This window comes from Emiliania huxleyi (genome assembly GCF_000372725.1).
Source record: "Emiliania huxleyi CCMP1516 unplaced genomic scaffold EMIHUscaffold_84, whole genome shotgun sequence".
Taxonomy (NCBI): Eukaryota; Haptophyta; order Isochrysidales; family Noelaerhabdaceae; genus Emiliania; species Emiliania huxleyi.
This window is the reverse complement of record NW_005195736.1, coordinates 472,993-487,125: the sequence shown is the minus strand read 5'-3', so window position 1 is coordinate 487,125 and position 14,133 is coordinate 472,993. Positions and strand designations below refer to the sequence as shown.

The 14,133-nt window shown below is 64.3% G+C and overlaps 4 protein-coding genes across 4 annotated transcripts; 1 reads left to right on the top strand and 3 right to left on the bottom strand.

Moving 5' to 3' along the window:
• Nucleotides 1-932: 932 nt before the first annotated feature.
• Nucleotides 933-1,749, bottom strand: EMIHUDRAFT_438743 (hypothetical protein). The gene has a single exon (XM_005758794.1). It carries the CDS (start codon nucleotides 1,607-1,609, stop codon nucleotides 1,028-1,030), a length of 582 nt encoding a protein of 193 aa, XP_005758851.1. The 5' UTR covers nucleotides 1,610-1,749; the 3' UTR covers nucleotides 933-1,027.
• Nucleotides 1,750-4,018: 2,269 nt separating this feature from the next.
• EMIHUDRAFT_68706 (hypothetical protein) lies at nucleotides 4,019-4,567 on the bottom strand (the record flags this gene model as incomplete). The annotated part of the gene is made up of 1 exon (XM_005758793.1): nucleotides 4,019-4,567. A coding segment is annotated over one exon (549 nt), but the record flags the coding sequence as incomplete, so codon positions are not given.
• Nucleotides 4,568-9,598: 5,031 nt separating this feature from the next.
• EMIHUDRAFT_43375 (hypothetical protein) lies at nucleotides 9,599-10,054 on the top strand (the record flags this gene model as incomplete). Its single annotated transcript, XM_005758792.1, has 1 exon — nucleotides 9,599-10,054. A coding segment is annotated over one exon (456 nt), but the record flags the coding sequence as incomplete, so codon positions are not given.
• Nucleotides 10,055-11,861: 1,807 nt separating this feature from the next.
• EMIHUDRAFT_219326 (hypothetical protein) lies at nucleotides 11,862-13,378 on the bottom strand (the record flags this gene model as incomplete). The annotated part of the gene is made up of 4 exons (XM_005758791.1): nucleotides 11,862-12,067; nucleotides 12,263-12,409; nucleotides 12,484-12,631; nucleotides 12,821-13,378. The coding sequence occupies 4 exons, from the start codon at nucleotides 13,376-13,378 to the stop codon at nucleotides 11,862-11,864; spliced, it is 1,059 nt and encodes a 352-aa protein (XP_005758848.1).
• Between the last annotated feature and the right edge of the window lie 755 nt (nucleotides 13,379-14,133).

The window sequence follows — 14,133 nt, the reverse complement described above, 5'->3', positions numbered from 1 at the left end:
TCGGGAGATATACGTACTCCACTGACCGTACTCGTGTTAGCGCCTCGACGCTGCGCGGACGTGCGGACGGTCGACGAAGGAATCCTCGAGCGACACACAAGGACCCCCCACCCCACCTCCTACCTCCCCGCCTCCCTACCGCAAGCTCGGCTACGCCCTCGACCCGCGCCCGGGGCATCTATGTATATATATTGCATATTGTCATTATTCATGATGAAGGAGCGTAGTATGATGAAGGAGCGTAGTAGTAAAGTAGTAGGCAGCCTTCACTCCAAGATCGGACCCCCTCTTCACGCCCAAGCGTCTAGTGACACGAGATGTGGCTTCAACCCACACACAGGGAACTCATCAACTCATGCTCACTGATGAGAGAGAGAGACAGTGAAAAGCGCGCAGAGACAGAGGGGGGCGAGCGGAAAGGAGAGAGCGCCGCTCACCTCGCAGTCGCCACGGCGCTCTGTTCGCCCCTCGCCTCTTCACCGCGCTCGGAGCCTCGCCTCTGTAGGAGCTCGCCTTCCTTGCGCCCGGCTGGAGACAGGCGCTCCTCCCGGCGGCACGCTGCGCGCTGATTGCGCAGCTCCCGCCCCTGCTGCTGCTGCTGCTGGCGTGGGTCAGCGCGCTCGGATGCCCCGACGCATGGCCTCCGCTCGCTCGCGCGCTGCGCCTCCTCCTTGTTGTAGATGTAGTGTCCCTGTCCCGGGACCCGCCGTTGGACTCTCCGGATGGAGATAAGCCTCGTTGATCTTCTGCGCGCTGTCTCGTAGAAAATCATTCAATCCGGTGCGGAGATACGCAAGAGTCAAACCTGAGTCTGTGATTCGGAAATAGATGGGAATGGCGCGCGCGGTCGGGAGGGTCACTGTCCCAGCTCTTTCGAGATGCTAGCGGGAGGGGGATGGCATGGGGGGGATGGTCGCCTCCATCGCGCGACTGAACGGCTCTATACGATCATATTTTCTAGATACATCGTACATTCACATGCTGGAAAGGCGTCGAGCACTTCTAAACCTTCCTACGTGCTAGTAATCTACATTTTCTCGAATTTATCCGCAAGCTGCAATTTCGATACTTCTCCCGTCGCAGACGGGGGTATGGGATCAAACTTGACCCTGACCTTGCCGTCCTTCACGCTGTCAATCACGCCGAATTTTCCCTTGTGGCTGCCCTTGCGGCAGCGCACGCGATCCCCGCGAACCAGCGAGGTCAGGGGCAGGTTGGGCGGTGCGCCCGCGGGTGGCCTGTCCGCTCCAACCATCAAAGGGATATCGCCAAGGTGGGTCCCTTCGTATTCGTTGGCAGGTTCCGCGTAGGACACCGGCGCTTTCCCTCGACCAGAGCGCCCTTGCCCAAGATCAATAGCGCATGGACCGGGGTGCCCGCGGGCTAATGGACAGCCGTTAACACCGCACTCGTCGGCCATTGGGATTCTTCGGAAGCCGGGGGTTGCATCGTCCTCCTCGTCAGAGTCGACAACGACTCGCTGCATCCGCTTCCGCGGCGGCTCAGATGCAGAGGAAGGGTCGACGCCCGCCGCAGGGCCGACGGCTCCCGAGTCTGCAGCAACTGCGGAGCTGACCGACGGCCCAGCTCCAGACGAGCTGCGCGGCATCTTGGCCGGCCTCCCATCGAGAGCGGTAGGCCTGGGCCTCGCGGCCGGCGCACTGGGGCTAGCCACCACGGGGGCAGCTGCGGCGAACCTGGCGGCTGGCGTTGATCGCGACTGCGACTGCGAGGCAGGGGCGGCACTCCCGAGAGCAGTGGCAGGCCTGGCCGCGGGCGCTGTAGGAAGGTCGCCCCCGCCGCCGCCACCACCACCGCCGCCGCCGCCACGGCCCCCGCTGCTGCCGCCGCCGCTGCCGCCGCTGCCGCCACGGCCCCCGTCGCCGGCGCCGCGGGCGGCGGCAGGCGTTGCCACATTAGGCAGTCGGGCCCTGTGTTGAGATACCCAATGTTCCAGCGCATTGGAAGGACCACACCAGTCGATGATATTCGGATTGGTTCCCCGCACGAAGGCACCATCGGGATAAAGGACGTATCCCACAGATTCAGCAGGCGCCGGATGCTCGCGTAGGAACTGCGATAGGCTTTGAGCATACTTGAGCTTGGCACGAGGCTTCGCCAGGATGCGCAGCTCGCCCGCCGTCACGGCCGCCGAGTCCTCGCGATAAAGTACCTTGGAGATGGCCTCAGCACGGCGATCAAAGCTGTCGTGCGCATCGCGAGCAACATCCTCTTGCTGCCCTCGAGATGTCCACGAGCCTCGAAAGCACAAGAGTTCGTACGCATAGAATGCCTTGCCATTGCCAGTGGCGACGAGGTCACCGTGCACAAGGAGCGACTTCACAGCAACAATCTTTGACCCCCACGAAATCTCGGGCAGCATGCAAACGTAGTTGTCGCTGAGAAGATAGGAACGCCCATCGTCGACCAGCAGAGCGCAACGAGTCCCCTCTAGCTTCCATGAAAAGTAGTATAGCTGAGAGTCCATCGATCCCAAACGATCCAGATCGGCAGCGTCGGTCGCGTTCACGCCGTGGGTGAAGGCTGGCAGCCCCATCGCGTCGCCCGCCGCACCGGCCACGAGCTGCTCCGCCTTCTGACGCAAAGCTCCGCTATCTGGTGGCTCTTCGCCGAGACTCGCCAGCGGAGACGGAAGCAGTGGAGGAGGCGGAGGAGGCGGAGGAGGCGGAGGAGGCGGAGGAGGCGGGGCTGGCGGCGGCATCGCATCTCCCCGCGGAGGAGGCGACTTCGCCGCACCCTTGGCGGCCTTCGCAGCGGCCTGGGCGGCGTCCCACATGACTCGGTACTCCTTCTTGAAGGACTTGAAATTCGCCACGAGAGAGTTGAAAGCAATGCGGAAAGCAGGCTCTAAGTGATTGGACTCGAGCAACCCACTGGAGACCGCTTGCTGGGTCTGCTCTTTTTTGACCAGCAGCAGGAAGACATGCCCGACAGAGAGGGCACGATTCCGGCCCGTGGTGCTGCAGATCAGCACGTTCTTCTTAGCAAGCACCAGCTCGCTGAGCCACACCATGGCTTCCATCAGAGCGGGGCTTCTCGCGCTGAAGAATCTGCTGGCCGTGACCATGCCGTCGAACTTGCAGTGCTGGTCGCTGCTGTCGACGAGAGCGATCGTCTTGAGCTGCACCGTCACTGCAAGCTGTGGTGCGCAGCCGACCTTTGCGGGGCGGCAATGCAGCACGGCACTGATGTTATTCTTGGTCAGCCATGCCCTGCTGAGGCAGGCCGTGCTCCCGGCCCAGATCGTGGCGCGGTCGCTCACCGACGGAATGCCTCTCGTGATCTCAACCGCAGCGTCAGTGCCGGGCGAGGTCGGGACATCAGCGGGCGAAAGACGGCACGCATGGAGCACTGTGATGGGTGTGTAGCTGCTCCCAGCTCGGCCGAACTGCGCCAGGTGGCTCTGCCAATCGTTGAAAGACATGTACTTGCCATCGCGTCGACCCTCGTCCAGCCTGGCAAAGAGTCGAAGGTTGTCGGTGAGCGGCAGGTCGCGCAAGCGGTAGACTTCGACAATCGCAGCACGCGGAACAGGCTCCGACGGATCCGGTTCGAGCAACACCTCGAACGCATTGAAGGCGAAGTTGCCAGGCACAATCGACCCCGGCTCGCGATTGAATCCGAGGCTGCGCCGCGTGTCGGGGTTAGTGAGGCAATGCACCTTGCAGGTGTCGGGCAGCTTCCCGAGGTCGATCTTTACGATCAGGGCAGTCTCGTGCTCGATCGCGCGCTGCCTTGCCCAGTACCAAAGAGCCCACTCCGGCGAATATGTCGTCGATATGAAGCGCGACTTGCCCGCGCCTTTGTCGCCCTTCACGTGGTTGACAGCCGACACGTCGCTGAAAGGGTCGGCAGCCTTCAGCCCCTCGCATACGATGTCCCGGGTGAACTTGGTGTCATTGAGCACGCGGTACACGATAGTCGTTTTGGTGGAGCTGCGAATGAACTCGATGTCACTTCGCCCGGGGTCGGCAGCATTGGAAGACCGGCGCTGCAGCATATCCCGCAAGCTGCGCTTGATCTCCGTGAAGTCGGGCCTCGCATCCGGACGATCGCGATTCATGCAGCGGTTGATTAGTCTCCGGGCATCATCTGAGCACGGAAGCATCGATGTCGGAGTAGTGTCCTTCAGCCTGCGGTCCAACGCGTCTAGACCCGACTCTCCGGCAAAGAGCTGGAACGCAGTCACGCCGAAGCTGTAGACGTCGCACTTGTGCGTGACGCGCGCTTGCGAGCCAATCTCAGGCGCCTGGTACACGCGAGTCCCCGCGGCACCCGTTAGGTTGGAGAAATCGGCGGTGTCCGACTTCACCGCCTTTGCCGAGCCGAAGTCGCACAAGAAGACGTGGTAGCGCACCTCTTCGCTGCTGGTGTCACGCTTTAGCAAGATATTCGATGGCTTGAGATCGCGGTGGACAATGGCGGGAGTGTGCTGGTGAAGCGCCTCCAGCGCCTCTGCGACTTGCCGCAGAATAGAGAGCATCATATTCTCGCGCGCAGCACCTGGCCCCGCTGAGCTGGACTCGATGAGCCGCGACAGAGTCATCGGCTTTTGGTCACCGCGCCATTTGTAGATCAGGCTCAGATTTTGCGGTGATATGTCGTCGTCTATGAAAGAGATGCCGAGCAGAGAGTTGACGTGGTTGAAGCCAGAGCACGTGCGGGCAAGCCAGAGCTCGCGTTTGAGGCCGAGCCCGCGATCGGAGGCCCAACCCTCCTGTGCGATCATGGTGAACTGCTTCACGGCGACCTCGATCGGCTCCGCGCGCGTGCCATCTTCCTTGGTAGCGCGCCACATGTACTTGTACACTTTCGAGGTCGCGCCCTCACCGTACTCGCCTGGCGCCGCCTCAAGCTCACGCCACCCTATCCGCCGCTCCAGCTCGTCCGCGTAGGTGCGCTCAGCGGCCGTCCGCTCCGCGAGGGTGTGCTCGGACGCCGCGCCGCCGCCCACGCGCTCTGCCGCCTCCGCGTGCCGCTCCTCCGAATGGGCCTCCTGCTGCTGCAGGAGCTCCAATCGCTTGGTCTCGCACTCCCCCAAGCGCAGTTGGAGCTTCTCCACATCCTTGGCGTCCATGGCATGGACACCACCGTTGCGAGACATTGGCATCGTCAGCGTGAGTCGGCTCTCCAGTAGCCGGACTGTGGGTGCGTCCAAGCCTTGCAGATTCACCTTGCCGCGGCGCAGCCACTGTCCGAGCGCGGGCGAGTCCTGCAAGGTAAAGCACTCAAGGGTGCAAGAGCTCATCTGGCTCACGACCAGCTCGAGTGAGCCAGTGATGCCGGCAGAGACCATCACCACGCGGCACGCAACGGGCATGACCATCTGACTCTGCGACAAGTCGCGCACATAGCTCGTCCAGAAGTCAGGGGGCGAGAAGGCCAGCTTATCCAGCTGACCTGCTGGCGGCACTGTCAGCACGCACACAAACCACTCGTTTCGCCGGAGGCGATCACTCGGCGTTTGCTGAACGGTAGTTGGCTGCGCGCTGGTGCCCGGCATCAGGCTCTCGCCGTGCGACGCCGCGTCGGTGGTCACCTCGCGGGCCGCGTCAAAATCATCGGCCGGTCTCCTCCCCCAGCAGCGAGCATCCTCGGCGCCACGCGCGCCGCACTGCCACCTCTCGTCATCGCGGAGTGCTGGCGTGCCTGCCCGTAGCCGGCGCCAGATGCTGCATTGCTCACACATCGCCCAGTTGACCTTCTCCGCGTCAAGCTGCTCGGAGCTGACATGCGCCCTGAGCGCGAACGTGTTCTCGCCCGTCGACTCAAACAGGTGGTCATGGTACTTTTCGACCTCCCGGATGGTCGCCTCCAGCCATTTCGACCAGCGATCGCCGAAATCAATGCTGCCCTGAGGGGCATGCGCGAAGTCCTCCTTTTGACGGTTGGCGGAGAGAAAGTCGACGTTGGCCACGCCCACAATGCCGTGCGCCTTGATCGGAAACTGAAGGAAGTAGGGGATGATCAGCACGTTGTTCCAGTACAGGTGAATCCCGCTGCGCTGATGCACTGCCTCCTCCTTGCTGTACCCGAGCAGCAACTGCAGCGGTATCCGATCAGGACCCGATTCGGGAGACAAGCGCACGATCGTCCGCTCTCGCTCGAATCGGCTGGCACCCGCAAGCTGCTGCACCGCCTTGAGCCTCGCCCAGCTGACTGGCTGCGCGGCGTTTGTGCGCAAGTAGATCGTCATCGTCGGCGCCATGAACATCATTTCAAGCAACGCTCGGAACGAGTAGTCGACCGGATACCGAGCGCGTGACATGCCACGGCAAGGCTTTCGCCCGTTTCCTCCGTGCGTGTCTCGCACCGTCCTGATGACGAGGTCGGGCGCAGGCTTCTGGATGTAGCTGGCGAGCTGGCGTGCCGTCGGGTAGTCCAAAAGGAGTGACTCTGACAAAGTGAAGCCGGTCTTCTCCTTCAGGCGCGAAAGCAGTTGCCCGTAGGGGAATTGGCCAGTGAGCGCCGCGTCGGGGTCGACGTCCACTCCCGTGATGGATTTGCAGATCGAAAGGATCACCGGCAATGGGGAGACCCCCGACGGGAGCTTGCTGCGGCTGCTGTCCTCAAAAGTGAACTCGAATGGCAGTTGCCCTTCCTCGTCGCTGAGGCCGAAGAGGACGATGTGCGTTCCGCTCACTCGCCCTACGGTGGCGGATAGAAGGTGAGGGCGCTCATAATCCTAACGGGACGCGAGCGGATGAGTCGCCTTCGAGGTTTCTGGCCACTGTTGGCAATGAGGCAAGGATTTTGTACGCCTCGCGCCGAGTCAGGGGAGCATACGAGTCAAAGGCGCTCCAAAAGCGGTCAGCCACGGCCGCTGCTGCCGCCGCCGCCGCGCCTGCTGCCGCCGCGGCTGCCGTAGCGCCAGCCGTCGCCGCCTGCTCCGGCGACCCGCCGCCGCGCACCGCCGCCGCCGCCGCCTCGCCCGCCGCCTCAGCGACCGCGACGCCGCGTTCACGCGCCTTTCCGTACGCGGTTTGGTAGGCCTCTTCCTCAGCCCCCCCCCGGCCCGCCGCCGCGCCGGCTACCGCTTGCTGCGCCACCGTCAGATCCTCCTGCGCGACGATCACCTCCATGTTCGGGCTGAAGGAAAGGATCGGATGCGCGAGCGCCTCCTGTGGGCCCAGCTTGCCCGGCTGCAGCTGATCGAGGCAAAAGGCTTTGCTGAAGAGCGCGATGGTCATAACTCCGCTCGCGTCTGCTCGTGTGAACACAACCGCCCCGTTCGCATTGCGGAGCGTCCCGCTCTTGAAGCCCATGCCCCACTTGCCAATCTCGCCCGTCGCGCGGGGCTTTGCATTTCCGAGCGTCAACATTTTCATGACATCCGGTGGCTCCATCCCGAAACCGTTATCGACAAAGTTCAGCAAATGCTCCTCTTGGTGGCCGGCCTTCGTTGCACGGCTTAGCGCAATATCCAAGCACTGCGCATCGGCATCAGCAGCGTTGTGCACGAGCTCCGCGAGCCCACACAGTGCGAGGGTGTGATCCCGTGACAGACTGTACAGCTGCTGCGCAATGTCGTTCGGGAGACTAGGCGGCATGTGTCGTTCGGGGGCGACAAACGCCAGCGGTCCCAAAGAAGCGGAAGACAAGGAGTCCACGGCGGCGCTGGAGGCGGAAGACCAACGCCTAGAAGAGCTCGCTATTTCGGGAGCCATGTATTTCTTTTGTGTGTGATAGAGCTCAGTTGTTTAAATTCTTTTGAGAGCGCCTTCGTTGTTTATAGTACAAACCCAATGGTCCCTTGCGAGCGGTCCTTTGTTGCAGTCGCACACACGCACACGCCACGCCGCACCACGCGCCCGCCTACTGGTACTGCCCCGCCCAGGCGGGAAAGAGATGAGGAGATGGGACAGCAAAGGAGGAGCCCAAACACGTATGGGAGGGTTCAGTTGTGCGCCACGCTGCCCGGCGTTTCTCACTTTCCGGGACAGCCCCGCCCTTTTGAGGCAGGAAAGTGACGGCTACCCCGTACGCCCTGTTGCTTCTACCCCGACGCCGACCGCCCATTCCCCCCTCCTCGTTCCCCCCTCGAATTCTCCGGACCCCGACAAGCCGCCCGACGTTGGGCCTCTGCCCCGCACGCCCCCGCCCCTTCTGCCCCTCGCTCACACCCCGGCCCGACACGCACATACAAGACAAACCCGGCGTCCTGCTCTCAAAAGAAAAGAAAAATTTATTTATTTGTACTTAGCCTTCGATGTTATGAAACAAACGCAAGGCGGACATGGCATATCGCTCTCGGGCCCACAGACATCCCGCACACCCGCCGCCCCCGCGCGCGCCCCACCCCGGCCGGGAGAAAGGGGAGTGACAGTTTGGGACGGCGACAGAACGAGTATGTTGAGTCCTGGCTCAACAACGCAGAGTAAAGGACTTGGGTGGTCCGGCCCACAAGTCCGGCTCACGCGCCTCGACTGACCATCTACCGCACTGCACACTTCCGCCCCCTCGCTCCCAGCCCATCCACCTCGCCTCGGGCCGCGCCGCGCAATCTCGGGATTTCTTTTTTGAGAGGGTACCCAGCCCTGACCCAGCCCTGAGGGGTGGCCCGTCTACCGTCTACCGGTAGACTGGGGTAGACTGGGGTAGACGGTAGACCATTTGGTAGACGAGTCTACCGGCAGTCTACCGCAGTCTACCGGTAGACCGTAATGAACCTACGACTGCAGTCTACCGGTAGACTTGGTAGGTAGACCGCGGTAGACGCGTCTACCCCTTTTTCAGCCGCCGAAAGGTAGACCGCGCGATGGCCGGTTTGGCCAGTTGAATATGCAGCCTCCAGCAGTCCAGCTCTCCACTCTGGCGCCACTTTGGCAGACGAGCGCCGGCAGATGCCCTCATGGCCTGCCGGCGAACGTCCGTCCGGCGAGAACGCGCGCCATAATGGACGTGTGGCTGTCTGGCGAAAACTCGCTCTCGAGAGCCGCGAGAGGGCGGCGCTCTGCAGTGCGGTGCCGCGTTTTGTGGACCAAGCCCCGCAAATAGTTGGAACCCAGGCGGTCACGAGTCGTCGACGCGCGCCTCGCGTTCGAGGCGGTCCCGCCAAGGCCGTTGCAAGCTCAAGCTTCTTACTGGCGGCAGCCCGGCTCGCCCGCAGCCCCGCGAGCACGCATTACTCATGGCACTCGCGGCGTTGACAGTATCAGCCGCCTGGCTCATCGGCGGTCGCCCAATTGGTGGTGACTGCGGCTGGCAGCGGCGCCGCGGTGGGCCGTGCTGCAGCGACAGCCGCTCGACCTTTGCAGAGGAGGCGGAGAGCTTCCACGTCGGCGCCCGCGCCCGCCGTGTGGCTCTCGATGCCGAGCTGGCCGTGCGCGGTCTCTCTGGCGACGAGCTCGCTGCGCTGCTCGAGTCGGCCGACCACCGTGGCTCTCCCGCGTTCCGCGCGTACAACTCCTTCGTCTACCCAAAGTCGGAGGGCGCGCTCGCGAACGCCGAGAAGGCGGGCCGGCTCGCCACCGTCGCACAGGCGGTCTGCTTCCTCCACCGCGAGCAGAAGGCGGAGCACGCGACTTGGCTGCGCAACCACGACCGCACGCTCGCCGAGGCGGATGCGGCCAACCCCGGACGCTTCCCGCTGACTCTGGTGCTCGACAACATCCGCAGCGCGCACAACGTGGGCTCGCTCCTGCGCGCTGCCGAGGCTGCGCGCGTCGAGAGCGTGCACCTCTGCGGGATCACGCCCGCGCCGCCGCACGCGTCGGTGCTCAAGACGGCGCTCGGCGCGGCCGAGTACGTGCCGCACGAGCGGTCGCCGTCGACGCTCGCGACGGTACGTGGGTTGCAGGCGCGCGGTGTGGCTGTGTGGGCCGCGGAGACTTGCCCGGGCCGCTCTGTCGACTTGCGCGAGGCTGCGCTGCCGCAACCGCTCGCCCTCGTTCTGGGCAACGAGCTGATCGGCGTCGACACGCAGGTGCTGGACGCATGCGACGGCATCGTCAGCATCCCAATGTTTGGCGTCAAGAACTCGATCAACGTGGCGACGGCGGGGGCCATCGTCCTGTGGGAGGCGCTGCGGCAGTGGGAGGTGTCGGCAGAGGCGGAGGGAGCGGGTCTCGGGCAGATGCGATCGCAGCGGGCCGAAAGGCCGAGACCCGAGAGAGCAGACGAGCACGTTGATAAGTCGAACCGTCGTCAGGCGTGAGTGTTACGTTAGTGGGTCGGACCCTCTGTAGACTCGCTGTACTTCAAACCTTGGCAGGGTGGCCGCGCCCACCGCGCGCGCCGCGCCCACCGGTGTCAACTTCCTTATGTGACGGCTGACGCGTCACAGGCTAGCGGTGCCATTGTTCACCGCTCTGACACGCTAATCTTGAAAACGTCTCCAACGGAGCTCCGTGTTGCTTCCAGCGCCCTCCCCCGCGCTCCCTGCGGCCATGGCCGATGATCCTAGGAAGAGAGGTCATCTGGCTACCGCGAGAGCGACCCAACTCGTCGACATCGTCCGATGATGGTGCCGCAAAGTCAGCCTTCGGAGGCTATCGTGGGGTCGAGCCGGCAGTAGCCGTGACATGTGGTTCCACCACCCCTCGTAGGCTTTGCCTCTGATCGCCACCGTTCCCAGGCTGCCTAATGGGATGGAACGGAAGGCTCGGCGAGCGTATAGAAGCGTGCTCGACCTCGTCGTGGCAGCCTGCATGGCAGCGCTGGTAGGCGCGATGAGCGTCGTGCCACCTGACCCGAGACGGGTCGCAGGCGTCGTACCGAGCGCGTCGAGACCGTGTCCTGATGTGGTCTGCACGGGTGAGTCACGTCGGCGTCAAAGGAGCGGATCCGGAAATTCCGACATTCCTGCCCACTTTCAAAGTGCACCGTGCTCGTGAGCAACAGCCACAGCAGGAAGGAGCCCCACCGCGTCGTCTTGCGAGCCGTAATCGTCGGTCCGTTGGGGAGGCACACCCAATTCGTTGACCCCTTTCATCTGAACACGATCGAATGGGGGTAGAGAGCGACTAAGCACGATGGGTCGTTTTGCCTGGTTCCGCACATGGCTTGCATCATCCTCTCCATCGCTCGCCTCCTCATCCTCGTCGCCCTCATCGCCTTCCTCCATCTGTTCGATCAATGGGATATGCGACGGCAGCCACAGGCGAATCTTTTCCCGTCGCCGAGGGTAGAGCCGTGTCAGGGACATGACACAGGGACATGCCGAGATGGTGCAAGTGCTGCTCGCCTTTTAAACCGGTCCGGGACATGCACATGCACATGCTACATGCACATGGACTAGTGTCCGCTCCGGCGTGTTACTAAGACTAGTGAGTTGGCGCGACCGTGAGGACCGACCCGGCGAGCGGGCAGATGATGACCGGTTGGCTACCGGGGGTCGGCGGGCAGGTGGAAGGGCCCGATCCGCGGTCGGGGAGCGTTCCGGTCATGACTTAGAAACGAGTTTGGTGAGAACGACCCGCCGGAGCGGAGGCGGCCGGAGGGTCGATTTGGGGGACTTCGGCCGTGGCGGGTGGCTTAGAGGGGTCGGCACGCGCGACTGGGCGGCTCGGGTGAGCTAGCCTCACGGAGCTCATCCTGTGCGCTGTGGGCGGTTTGGGGTTTGGGGAAGTCTTGGGGGTGTACTTGAAGGTGGTAAAAAGAATTTTGCACGAGATCTTAACCGGGGGGCAGCCTGAGCACCGTGAAAACAGCGGCCCACAGCTTATACGAAGCTCATCGCGCCCCCCTCCCCACCCCCCCCCAGCCATTCATGCAGGGGGTATGCAGGCATGCACTCAATGCCGCAATCTGAAGTCTCTAGTCTCAAAAACGCTCTTGCGCGAGAGTGGGCCGTGCTCCGTGGTGGTCGCCGGTGGCGGGGTGGCTGCGCCATCGCAGCCTCAAGCCGCCTTCAGCCGCTCCTGCGCCTGTCCGGCCTGTGCCCTCCGAAACCACCACTCGGTGCACGCGAGGCCGCCGAGGCAGAGCGCGGCCTGCGCCGCAAAAGCCGCCCACAAGCCAGGCCCGTCCGCGAGCGCGCCCGCGGCGGGCGGCAGCAGCACGCGGCAGAGGCTCCCCGCCGCGTCGAGCCGGCCGAGGACGGCGCCTAGTCGTGGGCTGCCGCGCCGGTTACAGCGGCCGCCTCCGTTCCGCCGCGAGCCCAGCGGAAGCGCGCTGGCCCCGCTCGGCCGGCGGCGCCGCCGCGGTGAGGAGCGAGGCGGGTATGCTGCGCACCAGCCCGACGGCGACGGTGCCGAGAGGCAGCACCTGAGCCGCAGAGTCCGCAAGACGCGTCGCGGACGGGGCAGGGGCGTAGGGCACGACGAGTCTGCAGAGGCCCGTCGCGCCGCCCACAGGACGCGCGCGCTCGCGCTCCACAGCGAGAGCGACGCGCTGGTGAGGGCCAGGCAGCCGATGCCGAGCCGCAGCGCCGCCCGGTCGGGCAGCGCTCGCGAGGCGAGCAGGTGGGGCCAGAGGGTGAGGGAGAGCACGCCTGCCGTCACCACTCAACTCCTCATGGACCGGCTCCTTGGACGCGCAAGCAGTACGCTGGCGTCACGCCGCTGGCGACGCCCCACGCAGAGTTGTACAGCCCCAGCATCGACGCACTCCAGCCGAGTCGCAGGCTGAGCAGCGGCAGGCTAGTCGACGCGAGCATCACCAGCGCGCCCTCAGCGAGCGTGCAGCCGAGCAGCAACGAGGCCGTCGAGCGGCGCGCCGTCGCCGCCGCGGGCGATGCCGCCGCCGCCGCCGCCGCCGCCGCCGTCGCCGCCGCTGCAGGCGCTGCCGCCGTCTCGTGCTTGGAATGCGGCGCCTCCTCCAGCAGCAGCGTCCGCGTCTCTGGGAGCAGCAGAGCCACGCACGGCATGAGCGCGACAAAGACGACCGCGCACGCCGCCGCCGGCAGCGGCGAGGCGCCCCCGGCGTAGTCCGCCAGCAGGCCACCCAGCACAGGGCCGACGGCGTAGCCGAGGCTGCATCCGGCAAAGAGGCGTGCGAGCGGTGCGCTGCGCGCGTCAGGCGGCGTGATGTCAGCGATGATGGCGCGGGTAGCCGTCACGGTCTGCTTCGCTACGCCGACGGGCAGCCGCGATGCGAGCAGGAACGGCACCGAGCCCAGCGCGACCGCGGCAGACGCTACACTGTACCCGGCGGCGGCGCCGGCAAACGAGAGCAGCAGCACAGCCTTGCGCCCTCGCGCGTCGCTAAGCCAGCCGAGCGCGACCGCGCCGGCGATCTGACCGACGCCGTAGAGGGTCTCGAGTGCACCAACCGCGGCGCCCGACGCGCCGAGATGCTTCACGTAGTACGGGAGGACAGTCCGCATCGCGCCGACGGCGACGTAGTCGACGAGCACAATGAGCTGCGCGCAGCGCGCGATCCACTGGGCTGAGGCGAGCTTTGCCGTGCTGGTCATGTGCCTTGGCGGCAGCAACGGCAGCAGCGCGCGAGCTTTTGGGTGCGGAGCGAACGATCGCGATCAAAATCGGGAGTGCAGCTGCGGCGGGCTGCGACAGCGGTGAGCGGCATATTTTTCTTCTTTTCCGGGGGTAGGCGAGCGTGGCTTCAGAAGGGGCGTGCTCTTGGTCCTCTGTGGATCGTGGCACGGTCATCGCCAACGCACGGTCATGGACGCCTTTTCAGTTAAAAGATTATAGCTAGTAAAGAGTGCTCACTTTTGGCAGCTTCCCCAAGCCACGGGGACACGGAGCACACGGTGTGCCTTCTGTGTTTCGTTTCTTGCTTTTCTAGATGTACTGTTCATTCTTTCGGGCGCTGCACGAGCAGCGCTATGCATTCTCACGGCGCGCTCGCTCGGATGCCGAGATGGCTTAGGCGAGCTCGGGCCACGTCCGCGCCAGAGGCAGCACTGCCGCCCACAGTGCCAAACCTCTCCAGCACCTCCTTAGACCCCCTTGCGCGTCACTGCGTGCCTCCCCGTTTGTGCCCCGTTTCTGCTCTTTTTTTTAAATTGTTATTGAGCTCCCGCGGACGCGAATTCTTTTCATGGAGCCCGAATGGAGCAGCCCACCCTGAGCAGCGCAACCAACCCGCTGATCGACGCGCTGGTACTGCAACATCTGCAGAAGCTTTTTCCGCAGTCGGCGGCCGAGTGTCTGCAGCGCGAGCTCGCCAGCCGCGACGCCGCTGCGGCCGCGGGCTCACCGGACC